The 13,227-nt window shown below is 48.9% G+C and overlaps 1 protein-coding gene across 5 annotated transcripts in view; it reads right to left on the bottom strand.

Moving 5' to 3' along the window:
• Nucleotides 1–13,227, bottom strand: part of ATP23 (ATP23 metallopeptidase and ATP synthase assembly factor homolog) — a 55,624-nt gene that overhangs the window by 36,573 nt on the left and 5,824 nt on the right. For 3 of the 5 annotated variants that reach the window (XR_014774948.1, XR_014774949.1, XM_084759227.1), the window contains one exon: nucleotides 11,545–11,690. The exons of 1 other annotated variant lie outside the window; for it this stretch is intronic. Coding sequence is in view for 2 of the 4 variants with exons in the window: in XM_084759227.1 (XP_084615353.1) it covers nucleotides 11,545–11,690 (146 nt within the window). In the remaining 2 variants the exon portion in view is untranslated. Of the gene's footprint in view, nucleotides 1–11,544; nucleotides 11,699–13,227 lie in introns of those variants that run through there. One more of the 5 variants, XM_084759229.1, reaches the window with a different exon arrangement.

Raw genomic sequence — 13,227 nt, 5'->3', positions numbered from 1 at the left:
TGTGTGTGTGTGTCTGTATGTGTGTCTGTGTGTGTGTCTGTGTGTGTGTGTCTGTGTGTCTGTGTGTGTGTGTGTCTGTGTCTGTGTGTGTGTGTCTGTGTGTGTGTATGTGTGTCTGTGTGTGTGTGTCTGTGTGTCTGTGTGTGTGTGTCTGTGTCTGTGTGTGTGTGTGTCTGTGTCTGTGTGTGTGTGTGTGTCTGTGTGTGTGTGTGTCTGTGTGTGTGTGTCTTTCTCTCAATATCCAGTCCTATAGTATAATGAGTGTTATAGAATAAGACAGCTACATTTTTTTGGTTTCTCTTCCTCTCTCTTAGTATTTACATGTGTGTGTGTGTGTGTGTTTGTCTGTGTGTGTAAATAGATGATAGATAGATAGATACACACACATATACACACACATATACACACACACACACACATATGTGAATGAATAAATTTTGGAACAACATGGTTAGGAACCTAGAGGAAAGCAAACTACAAACTGGAAGTCAGTCCAGCTCCACCTCAAAAGCTACAGTGGAGACATACACTCCAACCCTACCCTGGCTGAGGCCATTGCTTCAGAATCAGTGTTGTTACATGTTTATCTTCCCTGAGGGGGAAAAAAATGTGTCTTTGTTTTATCCACATATTTTTCATCATGTAAGAAAATAACTTTTCCACTCTTGGAAACTGTGACAGCAGCAGGAAACATGGAAAAGGTAAACCTATGGGTGTGAAACTAAATATCATCAGAAGGCAGCAGGTGTCTTGTCTGACTCACCACACTTCTTCCCGCTGCCCTGATGACATCACTGACAAAAGGGACTGGGGGAGGGGCTTATTCTGTTAGAGTCCAATGACGGGACCTGGAGATAGCATCCTGGAGATAGCACTGCATCCCTAGTCAGGAACCTGAGAACAAGTCATACATGCGTGCACTCAGCTCCCTTTCTCCTTTCATTCAGATGAGGATCCAGCTCATGGTCCTTCCCACAGTTAATGGATGTAATCTCATAACCAATATACTCTCCACACACACAAGCATGCCTGTGGTAACTGGATGAGAACGGGCCCCGTAGGCTCATAAAGAGTTTACACGATGCCCAATTGGTGGAACCGTCAAGGAAGGATCAGGAGGTGTGGCTTGTTGGAGGTAGTGCACTAGGACAGGGTGGTCAAGGACTCACCCTCTGAAACTGTAAGTCCCAATAAACCTTTCTTCTATACATTGCCTCGGTTATGGTGTCTCCTCACCACAATGAAAACATAACTAAGAAAATTCCCAAAGCCCCGCCCCTCCCCGGAAGACTCTACGCCCTGCCAAGTTGACGATCACTAACCGTCACATCACATATCAAACGTCAGAAGCTCCAGGCTTGAGTGAATACCCTGAGTCCATGGCTTCCCGCTCCCTGTGTTCTGAACCACCCTGGAGACTCCAGGCCGAAGAGCCGTGGGACCATCCCAAAGGCAGCTCACTCATGTCTCCCTCCCCAACCTAAGGTTCACTCTGGTTCTTTTGGGGGGGGGTTGTTTTTTTGTTTTTGTTTTTGGTTTTTGGTTTTTCCGAGAGAGGGTTTCTCTGTGTCGCCTTGACTGTCCTAGACTTTCTTTGTAGACCAGGCTGGCCTCAAACTCACAGCGATCTGCCTGCCTCTACCTCCCAAGTGCCGGGATTAAAGGCGTGTGCCACCACTGCCCGGCTCACTCTGGCTCTTAAGAAGGGCCTTCAAGGCCAGCGCTGTCGTCAGTGTTCTATTGCTGTGAAGAGGCACCATGACCAGGGCGACGCTTATAAAGAAAAACATTAAACTGGGCGTGGCTTACGGTTTCAGAAGTTTAGTCCACTGTCATCGTGGCAGGAAAAGGTAGGTGAAAGTTCTACATCTGGGTCCGCAGGCAGCAGGGAGGGAGGGAGGGAGAGAGACAGAGACAGAGAGTGACAGAGAGACTGAGCCTGGCTACAGCATTTGAAACCCCAATGTTACAATAAATGTACCTGTTTGGCCTAGGAAGCCGATAACGGACACAGAGACTGAAACGTAAAGCTGCAAGCACTACGCCAGGCAGAATCTAAACTAATACTAATCTACTCATAAATTAAAATAAACTACTCTAAACCTCATAACATACAAATATCCAAAGCACTTGACAATCTGCTCCTCAGAGGCTTCTTCCTCCTGCTCTCTCCTCTGTCAACTATCAGTTCTTGGCTCCGCCCCCTCTCCCGGAAGTCCCGCTTCCACTGCCTGTCCTTCTGACCAGCTGATTGGCTAAACAGCGCTTTATTGACAGTTGTTATATCCACTCAAGAAAGACATCTCTCCCACCCAAAAGCTCACACCCAGTGACTCACTTTCTCCAACAAGGCCATCCCTCCTAATCCCTATCAAGTAATGCCAAGCCCTAATGACCAAGTATTCAAATACATAAGTTTATGGGGCCACGTCAATTCAAGCCACCACAATCCACTCCCTAGCCTTATATATGATATAGCTTATAGCTATAACATAATGCAAAATGCACTTAGTCCAACTTCAAAAGCCCCCGCCTTGTCTATCACATTTTCAACACTGTTGAGAAACCCAGCACTCAGGGTTAGGGTTAGGGTTAGGGTTAGGGTTAGGGTTAGGGTTAGGGTTAGGGTTAGGGTTAGGGTTAGGGTTAGGGTTAGGGTTAGGGTTAGGGTTGGGAGGCAGAGGCAGGCGGATCACTGTGAGTTCCAGGCCAGCCTGGTCTACAAAGCGAGTCCAGGACAGCCAGAGCTACACAGAGAAACCCTGTCTCGGGGAAAAAAACAAAAAGCAAAACGCAAAAAAGAAAGAAAGAAAATGCCACATAGAAACCTACTGCTCTACAGGAGCCACAGCTCAGTTGCTTGCCACGAGGCCAGAGGACATGAATTCAATCCCTAGGGCCCATGTGATGGAGGGAGAGTACCAGTTCCCACAAGCTGTCCTCACATGTAACAGAGAGAGAGAGAGAGAGAGAGAGAGAGAGAGAGAGAGAGAGAGGGAGAGGGAGAGAAAGGGAGAGAGAAAGAGAGAGAGAGAGGGAGAGAGAGAGGCAGGCAGGCAGGCAGACAGGGAAATCTATTACTATATACATTAGCTAGGGGGGAAGTGAATGCTTTTGAGACAGAGTCCAGCAATGTAGCCTTGGCTGTTCTGGAACTTACTACAAAGACCAGGCTGACCTTGAACTCACAGACATCTGCCTGCCTCTGCCTCCTGAGTACTAGGTTTAAATGCAAGTGCTACCCACCCACGCCTGCCGTGTTTTCATTCTCCAAGTGGCTACCAGCACTACATCAGCAGAGGCAGCCGCCTCTTGAAGATGCAATAGGGCCGAGCATGGTGGAGCATGCCTTTTATTCCAGCACTCAGGAAACAGAAGCAGGTGGACTCTGTGAGTTTGAGGCCAGCCTTGTCTACAAAGCAAGTCCAGGACAGCCAGGGCTACACAAAGAGACCCTGTCTCAAAAAAAAAAAAAAAAAGATGTAATAGGCCTTCATAATCTTAGCCATCTCTGAAAGTGTCATGGACAACTGTTTGTAAAGTCAGCCTACAAAAGGTGAGCGTGTGTTTTTGTTTCCTCGTGCACACTCTGGTGCAAGAATCAATGTCTACTCTGACTGGCTTTTAATTTTTCAGAGTGGCCCTCAAATCATTAGGTTCCAGTCGCTATCTGATGAAGACTGACTGTCGCACTCGACAGTGTGGCCTCTTTCCAGGAGCCTGTCAGTCACAGACCCAGCTGAAATGCCTAGGAGTCTAGGAAATTCATCCCATTAAAATTGAATTAGTTCAGTGTAGCCGAGCTAAGTGTTCTCCCGGGTAGTGTGACAGCCATGTGGGGGTAACAGGGCATTAACTGGGTCGTCTCCTGTTACTGCCTGTCTCCTCTGAGCACGACTCTGTCTTACCACTGACAAAGGGCTCTGCTCTGCAGACTTGCACTCTCAAGAGTCTAAAAATTCAGAGTTGTGTGTCAGAGAGAGAGAGAGAGAGAGAGAGAGAGAGAGAGAGAGAGAGAGAGAGAGAGAGAGTCTCATTCCTTTTCTAGGTACTGGAAGATCAGTTATTTGGATACAGTGTGATGATTCAATAGGGGAATACAGGATGTGGTATCAAATCGTGGTAACACTTTCCTTTTCTTAAAGATTTATTTATTTATTACATATACAATGTTTTGCCTGCTTGTACAACTGTAGGCCAGAAGAAGGCACCAGATCTCATTATAGATGGTTGTGAGTCACCATGTGGTTGCTGGGAATTGAACTCAGGACCTTTGGAAGAGCAGGCAGTGCTCTTAACCTCTGAGCCATCTCTCCAGCCCACACTTCCCTTTTCCAAACCTTACTTTGGTTTGCAACCTCAAGTTGCTATTTTTCCACTTATTCATGAAATTTAGGAGGCTATTTGGGGCAGCCAGAACCTGTTCCTTCCTGAATCCTCAGACCTGGTACCCATGATGCAACGCCCTTATGTCTCCTCTCCCCTGGCACCTAGAGAAAGAAGCAAGGCTTCCATGGAGGACTGCGTAGCTAAGCTGAGCAGTGGTTAGCCTCTGTGTTTCTAACCCTGAGTACTGCAGACTTAGCAAGTTAAGCCAGCATCTGTTTCTGTAGGCCTCACCAAGCTGCTGTTCAGTGTGGGTGAGCAAGGCTGGCCTCCATGAGGCTCTCAGGAGAATTGGTCCCTTGCTCTTGCTTTCAGAGTGTTGTTTTTGTTGTCATTGTTGTTTATTAAGTATACAGTATTCTGTCTGCATGTATACCCATACACCAGAAGAGGGCACCAGATCTCATTATAAATGGTTGTAAGCCACCATGTGGTTGCTGTGAATTGAACTCAGGACCTTTGGAAGAGCAGACAGTGCTCTTAACTGCTGAGCCATCTCTCCAGCCCATGCTTTCAGATTGTTGACTCACACCCTTGAGGGACAAAGGGACATCCTCACTTCCTTGATGACATCATCAGCTGTTTCCAGTAGCTGAGGAGGCCCACCTGCCCTCCTCAAAACCAGCATTTTCGCGGGGCAGAGGGATGGCTCCACTGTCAAGTGGGTTAAGAGCACTGGCTGCACCAGGTGTGATGGTTTAAGGTCAACTTGGCCTACATAGAGAGTTCCAGAATAGCCAGGGCTATGTAGAGAGACTGAGTCAAATAAATAAATAAATAAATAAATAAATAAATAAAATATACCAAAAATTTTTTTAACTAAGTCTCAAGCTTGGACTCTGCCCTCCTCCTCTACAGTCTTACCTTCGTGACTCATCTCTTTACTGTCTCACGCGATAACACCAGCCTCTCTGGATAATCCCGGATAACCTCCCTATTTTCAAGTTCACAATCTTAATTCCTTCTGCAAAGTCTTTTCGCAGCGAGAGATTTAGCATAGTCTGAGATCCTAAGGATTAAATTGCGGGGCCCCTCTTGGAGCAGACTATTCTGTATGCCACCCTCGGTGTGCTGCCTGCTGTATTCCAAAGCAGAGGTTAACTTTCCTGACCGGTGGCCATCCGCAGAACCAAGAGCTCTTAACTGCTGAGCGACCTTCCCAGAGCCCCGCTCACCCTCCTTCCCTCCCACCTCCCCGCCTCCTCCTCTCTGTGACCATGCTGCCCTGTGTAAGCAGGAGGGTGTGTATACACTGACAACGTCTGTCATACGCGAAAGACAGTAGAAATGGAGACTAGAAAGAAAGCTTCAACTTGGAACGATGGGGTCAGAGCCAGAGTCTTGCAAGAAGCTCTATTCCCGACTACCTTCCAAGACCCAAGACAAAGATTTCTTCTCAATGACACTATGCAATGCTTCCACTTGACCCACTTCACACTGGGTTTTCAAATTTGGGGTTATCTTAACTCTCCCATGACCAGCAGGCCGACTGTGAGGATGCCATGCCCACGGAAGCTCTGAGCTCCTCCTGCATCGGAAGTTAAGGGACCTGCAAACGCACACGAGGGGTTACCAGCCTGTCTTACCAGCGTTTGCCACGAGGGGGAGACAGCCAGGCCTTGTTTGTGTTAAGACTCTCTTGGCCACCAGGTGGACCCAAATACTAGTTTAAAGAAGGCAGAGTCGGGGGTCTGCTCAAGGTATTGCGCTACCCAAGGACAATACAAGTAGTAAACATTGAACCCCTACTCTCTGATCTAGCCAACAGACAAGACATTCTCTACAGTTCTGTGGAGAGCACGGACTGACTTAGACGTTAACTCTGGTGCCCCATATTTGACCAACTCCCCTTGGTGGGGAGGCCTGATGGCACTCAAAGAAAGAATAAGTAGGCTACCAAGATGAGACTTGATAGCCTATGACCATATAGTGGGGGGGGAGGATGTTCCCGTGATCAGAGACCTAGGGGAGGGGAATAGGGTGAAAGCGAGAGGGAAGGAGGAATGGGAGGATACAAGTGATGGGATAACAATTTAGTTCTAATCTGAATAAATTAATAAAATAATTAATTTTTTAATTTTTTAATTAAAAAAAAAAGAAGGCAAGGTTTTAACTCTGGTTCTAGACTCTTCAATGTCAGTTTTCTTTTCTTTCCGCCTTATGAGGCAACCTCTTTCCCACAGGTGACCAAACGCCTGTAAATTTCAACTTTGTTTAGGAAGAAGAAATGTGGGACGAGAAAGGGCCAAGTTTATGAACTGTTCAAAAACAGGAGAAAGAGGAAGGAGGGTCCCTTGAAGTAAATAAAGGACCCAGAAATAAGTACCGATTAAGAGCATACTTAGACCTGGAAAAATCACTGTTTGCCTTTTAGGCGCGTTTGTGTGGGGTTTTGTTTGTTTGATTGCTTTTTCTTTGGTTTTTTTTTCGAGGCAGGGTTTCTTTGTATACCCCTGGCTGTCCTAGAACTAGCTCTGTGGAGCATAACGACCTGGAGATCAGAGATGCCAATGCCTCTGCCTCTGCCTCTGCCTCTGCCTCTCTGCCTCTGCCTCTGCCTCTCTGCCTCTCTGCCTCTCTGCCTCTCTGCCTCCGCCTCTGCCTCCGCCTCTGCCTCTCTGCCTCTGCCTCTCTGCCTCTGCCTCTCTGCCTCTGCCTCTCTGCCTCTCTGCCTCTCCGCCTCTGCCTCTGCAAAGCTAAGTGCTGAGATAAAAGGTGGGCACCACCACCGCCGCTGGGTGTTTTTGATTTGTTTGGCTTTGTTTTGTTTTTTGAGACAGGGTTTCTCTGTGTAGCCCTGGCTGTCCTGGACCTCATTCTGCATTCCAGGCTGGCCACGAACTCAAGGAGATCCACCTGCCTCTGCCTCCAAAGTGCTGGGATTAAAGGCGTGCACCACCACCGCCTGGCTGTGTTTTTATTTTTTTTTTAAAGATTTATTTATTTATTACATTACATTACGTATACAGTGTTCTGCCTGCATGTACACCTGCAGGCCAGAAGAGGGCACCAGACCTCATTATAGATGGTTGTGAGCCACCATGTAGTTGCTGGGAACTGAACAACTCAGCACCTTTGGAAGAGCAGCCAGTGCTCTTAATCTCTGAGCCATCTCTCCAGCCCCTGTGTTTTGATTTTTAAAAACAAGTGCAAACACCTGAGAACAGGCAGGTATAGTGGTACAGACCTGTAGTCCCAGCACCGGGGATGCAGCAGGATCTAGAATTCCAGGGCAGCCTGAGCTACATGGTGGACTACCATTCACCTGTTCCTTTCCTTCATATACCGATGCTGCTTCTCCTCTGACAGAAAGCTATTTACACAGGGGTTGATCATAGGAAGTATTTTTTTAAGCGTTAGGTGAGAGGATATAGTTTTTCTGGCGTGCGTAGCATCACAGAAAACCTCAACTACCTGTGAAGCTCTGTAGTCCCTTCATTTGGGAGGCAGAGGCAAGATGAGGGAACATGCAAGGCTGGGGCTAGAGAGCACTGCTCTTCCAGAGGACCTGAGCTCAGTTCCCAGTCCCTTTGTCAGGGGGCTCACAACCACCTGGAACTCCAGCTCCAGAGGATCTGGCGCCCTCTTCTGGTTTCCTTGGGCATCACACTCAAGCGTGCATGCACACACACACACAAATAAACACATTTACACATAATAAAAATAAACAGATTGCTTTTTTTTTTCTTTTTTTTTAAAGAAGAGGAGGGAAGAAGGAAAGGTCATTCTTGGCTACATCACATGTCTGAGGCCAAGCTACTCTTTATGAGATCCTGTCTCAGAATTTTTCTAAATAAATAAATGTTAGTCCTTAGTCATCTACAAAGTATATAGGACCTTCACTAACTGCCCCCTCCCCAACTAAAATGCACCCCATATCCTTCTGTCACAGCACTTCACTTGTAATCAGCCTTCCTGGTGTTTGAGGCAAGTGCTCAAATGCTCTGCTTGTTGCCTTACTTATTGGTTATTACTCTCCCAAACTAAGGACTCCATGATGGCAGTACATGCATCAACTCACCAGTCCCAGCTCTAAACAAAGCACATCCTTAGGAAGGTAGTTACCAAATGACTAAGTGAGCAAACAGGAAGTTTAATGTCCCCCAGGTCCTACCAAGTGTGTGAGAGGGGAATGGAACTCTGCTTGGCCTCTGTGCTGAGCATCCGCACGGGAGCCTATTAAGACTACCTCCTTTTCAGTAGAGCCCAATCCTAATCACTACTCATCTCCCTGTGTTCTCCAAGAAGGGCCACTTTTGCCAGCTGCTGACATTAAAACACAGAAATGGTCGTTTTCACTTCTGAGGTAGCAATCTGTTTAAATGTGTCTTAATTGCATCTTCCTGTTAGAAGGCCTTCCTGGTAAATCTTTATAAAATCCAAACCCTCCCCTAATACAACTTGATCATGGTAGAACCCTCATGTACTGGAAGGAGCAGGGCCAGAGACTGAGGAGTCCCAGGGTCGAGTCCCAGCTTAGCCACTTACACCCATGTGCCCTGGAACAAGACAGCCAGAGTGTGAGCCTCCATCTTCTGTAATATTAGCATTGGTCTGGCACACGCCTTAGAGGCCGATCTCTGTGAGTTGAGGCCAGCCTGGTCTACAGAGTGAGTTCCAGGACAGCCAGAGCTACACAGAAAAACCCTGTCTTGAAAAAAATATATAAAAATGGACCAGGGACTATTATGCTCAGTGGCAGTTCATGCTCCATATGAATAAGGCTCTGAGTTTAATTAAAAAAAAAAAAAGCTGGGCAGTGGTGACACATGGCTTTAATCCCAGTACTAGGGAGACAGAGGCAGGAGGATCTCTGAGTTCAAGGCCAACCTGGTCTACAGAGTGAGTCCAACACAGCCAGGGATGTTACACAGAGAAACCCTTTCTCAAACCCGCCTCCCCCCCAAAATTAAAGTTACTGTAATAAACTTTTTCCTAATTCCCTTGATAGCTATTTCTTTCTTTCTTTTTTTTTTTTTTTTGTAAAGATTTACTTATTATGTATACAGTGTCCTGCTTGCACACCAGAAGAGGGCATCAGATAAATTGTAGATGGTTGTGAGCCACCATGTGGTTGCTGGGAATTGAACTCAGGACCTCTTGAAGAGCAGTCAGTGCTCTTAACCTCTGAGCCATCTCTCCAGCCCCGATAGCTATTTCTTTCACTGGTGTGTTAGCACATGCAGTACCACTGCAGATCTCTTCAGCTGCTTACTCTAAGTCATCTTTTTTTTTTCTAAGGCAGCAAGCATTTCTTTAAAAAGATTCATTTATTATTATGTATACAGTGCTCTGTCTGCATTTACACCTGCAGGCCAGAAGAGGGCATTAGATCACATTATAGATGGTTGTGAGCCACCATGTGGTTGCAGGGAATTGAACTCAGGACCTCTGGAAGAGCAGGCAGTGCTCTTAACCTCTGAGCCATCTCTCCAGGGCCAAGGCATCTAACTTTTAGGCATGAACTTTTCCTGTGTGGGGTGAGTTGGGTTGCGATGAAGATCAGATGCAGGCCCTCAAACCCACCAGGATAGAACTCTACCACCCAGTATCGTCCCTGACCAGACGCGCTCTGTAGACCAGGCTGGCCTCGAACTCACAGACAGTGATCCACCTCTCTCTGCCTCCCAAGTGCTGGGATTAAAGGCATACGCCACCACACCTGGCGGCAGCTTCTCCTCCTCCTCCTCCTCCTCCTCCTCCTCCTCCTCCTCCTTCTTCTTCTTCTTTTCTTCTTCTTCAAAATGTGGGTCTTCATCAAAATAGTGACACTCTTGACAAGCCTTTTGTCCACTGTGAGGACACCCAGTGACACCTGCTGTCCTGAACCTTGCAGGGCGGGGCGAGTCAAAGGAGGTAACACTTATCTTCACAAGGAGGACCTTAGGAAACAAAGTGTATTGTCTCCTTCCTTTATGACAGAGGGCATTTCCAGTTCAGATCCACATAGGAACAGGGCTTCTTTGTTTCTCTTCCAGGAGGAGAAGGAGGAAGTGACGAGGAGGAAGAAGAGTAATAAAAAGAAAACCAATGTACAGTTGGGCAGCGAACTCCAGCCGCTGTTGCTGAAGAGGAGGCTGTGGGCTGGAGAGATGACTTCATTGTCAGAGCCCTGGTTCCCAGCACCCACCGGGTGGCTCACAACCATCTGTAGCTCCAGTCTGAAGAGCCGGACTCTGCTCTAGCTAGCCTCCTCCGGCATCAGGGATGCACACAACCCACAAACAGACATGCAAGCGAGACACCCACACCTCTAAAGGTTTTAAACGTTTGATTTCTTTAAAAGAAATAGAGGCAGGGCCAGGCATGGTGGCGCCTGCCTTTAATCCCAGCACTCGGGAGGCAGAGGCAGGCTAGTCTACAGAGCGAGTTCCAGGGCAGCCAGAGCTATAGAGAGAAACTTTGGGGCTGGAGAGATGGCTCGGTGGTTAATAGAGAAACTTTGTCTTTAAAAACAAAACAAAACAAAACAGAAGTAGAGGCTCGGGATGGTAGGACAACGTGGAGGGAGAGAGCATTTGTTCCCAGCCTAACTGTAAGCAAGTAGGATGGATGGAGGATGGATGGAGGATGGATGGAAAATGGATGGAGGATGGCTGGAGGATGGATGGAAAATGGATGGAGGATGGATGGAGGATGGATGTTGGATAGAAGCCCGCAAGACGATGCGTGAAGCACTGAATCTAAGTTCATTCTCCAAATGAGATCACTCTGGTTCAGAGAGAAAACCAGCCTGGCCGGTAGCGCGCATGCGCTCGCGCGTGCGCGCGCACACACACACACACACACACACACACACACACACACACACACAGTGCACCTGCAAGGACACAGGACCTCACAGCCTTGCCGTCCTCATGTTCCCCAACCTCCCCCCCTCTCTCCTCTTCAGGAGGCTCCCAGATCTGCAGCAGCACATCCTCGTCCTGTGGCATCGTCCTTCTATGTGGCTTCTCTTCCCTGGCTTCCAGGCCCCTGGACACTGTGTGCGCGCAGTGTCCAGACAAACACCATCTAAAAAATGTCTGGCCTCCCCTCCCCCACACCCCCTCTGTAGACTCCCTTTCGCCCCCACCTCCCACCATTTGGAGCCATTTGTCCCTCCCCAAACACACAAGTACTCCATCACCTTAATTCTTCCTTCCAAACGGTCCCTACCTTTCATGGTTGGCTCTGGTGGTGGTGGTGGTGGTGGTGGTGGTGGTGGTTTGTTTTTCGAAACAGGGTTTCTCTGTGTAGCCTTGGCTGTCCTGGACTTGCTTTGTAGACCAGGTTGGCCTCGAACTCCTGCGATCAGCCTGCGTCTGCCTCCCGAGTGCTGGGATTAAAGGCGTGCGCCACCAAACGCGACGGTTCTTTTTTCCTAATGTCCCAGCACTGAGACCTGATGTTGGCCTCCCTCCAAACAGCCTCCCCAGGGGCCTCCCGTTCATCCCAGGATGCACTGCTGTGAGACTGCTGGTCCTCAGAAATACTATTGACCCGCATTCCCTTTGCCTGGGGGGGGGACTGCTCCCTCTGCCTTCCCATTTGACGCTCAGCCCACAATAATCACTGCACTTGTGAGGTAGTGGTCACCCTGCAGAGTTCCGGCCTCAACTCTCACTTCCTAACTCCTCAATGGAACAAAAAGACCACTCTATTAACACCCCCCCCCAAACAGCATGCCCCCTCCTTCCTCCCACTAGGACACGCAGGCTGTCCCCTCCTGCCTCCTACTGAGCCCTCTTCCCAAGGCCTGCAGGACTCATGTCCAAACTATTAATCCCGGAGTAATTACAAATTGCCTGTGATTCTCTTCTGCTTAGCCAGAAACAGGCATCGAACTGCCTGTGCTGCCTGATATAGCTCCTGCCTCGGTGTCTGGCGTCTGCATACCTCATCACAAATACTATAAACGCACTTGAGGGTGGACGCTGGCCTCCCAGTGCCTAGACAGGAGATGCTGAATATATAGTGATGGGTTTTCTTCCCGCCTACGTTGGCCTCAAAGAGCCAGGGCTGATCAGAATAGACTTAGAAGCCTGCCTACCAGAATTCTCTCAAAGGCCAGTGCCCTCCGTGGCCCTCAGCTCAGGGCCCACCTCCAAAAGGCGGCCCCGAATGCCGCAAGGGTTTTGTATCTCTCAAAGGATAGCATTTCCTTGCCGGGTCCCCAGCCCAAGAAAATATCTCAAGTACCAAGGAGGGGCCTAATGTAAACCCTGAACTGTGCCGTGCCCCTTGCTGAAGCCACTCTGGGCCAGCTTGCCGGAGGTCAAAAGCACTCAGGGGAGCCTGTGCCCTTGGGAGAGAAAGAAGACACTGCACCTTTAAGTCTGCAGCCAGTTGAGAAAAACAAGCTGTGATTTATATAAGCGGGAAAATCATGTGATTTGCAGGAACGCGCCTCCTCCTCGGCCCCCGCCCCGTCGCCTGTGAGCCCGTTCCCGAGGGCCGGGGCGCGGCCGGAGCTGGGCAGCAGGGCGCTGGGGCGCGGGGCGCGGGCGCGGGCACAGAGCCGCTCCGGGGCCTCTGGACAGCTCTGCCCCGGCCTCCCCTGGTTCGCCGCAGAGTTTTGTCCCCAGCTAGCTTCAGGGGCTGTGGTTGCACTACCCCCTCCTTCCGCTACCCGCCACTGAGGTCTCACAAAGCAATCCCGGTCCCCGAGCCAACTCTGCCTGCTCCATCAAGCCAAAGTGTGACTTGAGACACCGAGGCTGTTCTCAACTTCTCCCCAGGAGAAGGAAAACCCGGGCCCCACACACTAGCCTCTGTGTCAAAAAAAAAAGTAGAAAGGGGGAGCATTTTGGGAAATGGTTGGGAAAGGGTATGAGGAAAGCCTGACATTCCCATAGCCGA

The sequence above is a fragment of the Acomys minous genome, assembly GCF_964271855.1.
Source record: "Acomys minous genome assembly, chromosome: 15".
NCBI lineage: Eukaryota > Metazoa > Chordata > Mammalia > Rodentia > Muridae > Acomys > Acomys minous.
This window is presented reverse-complemented; position numbering and strand designations above follow the sequence as displayed.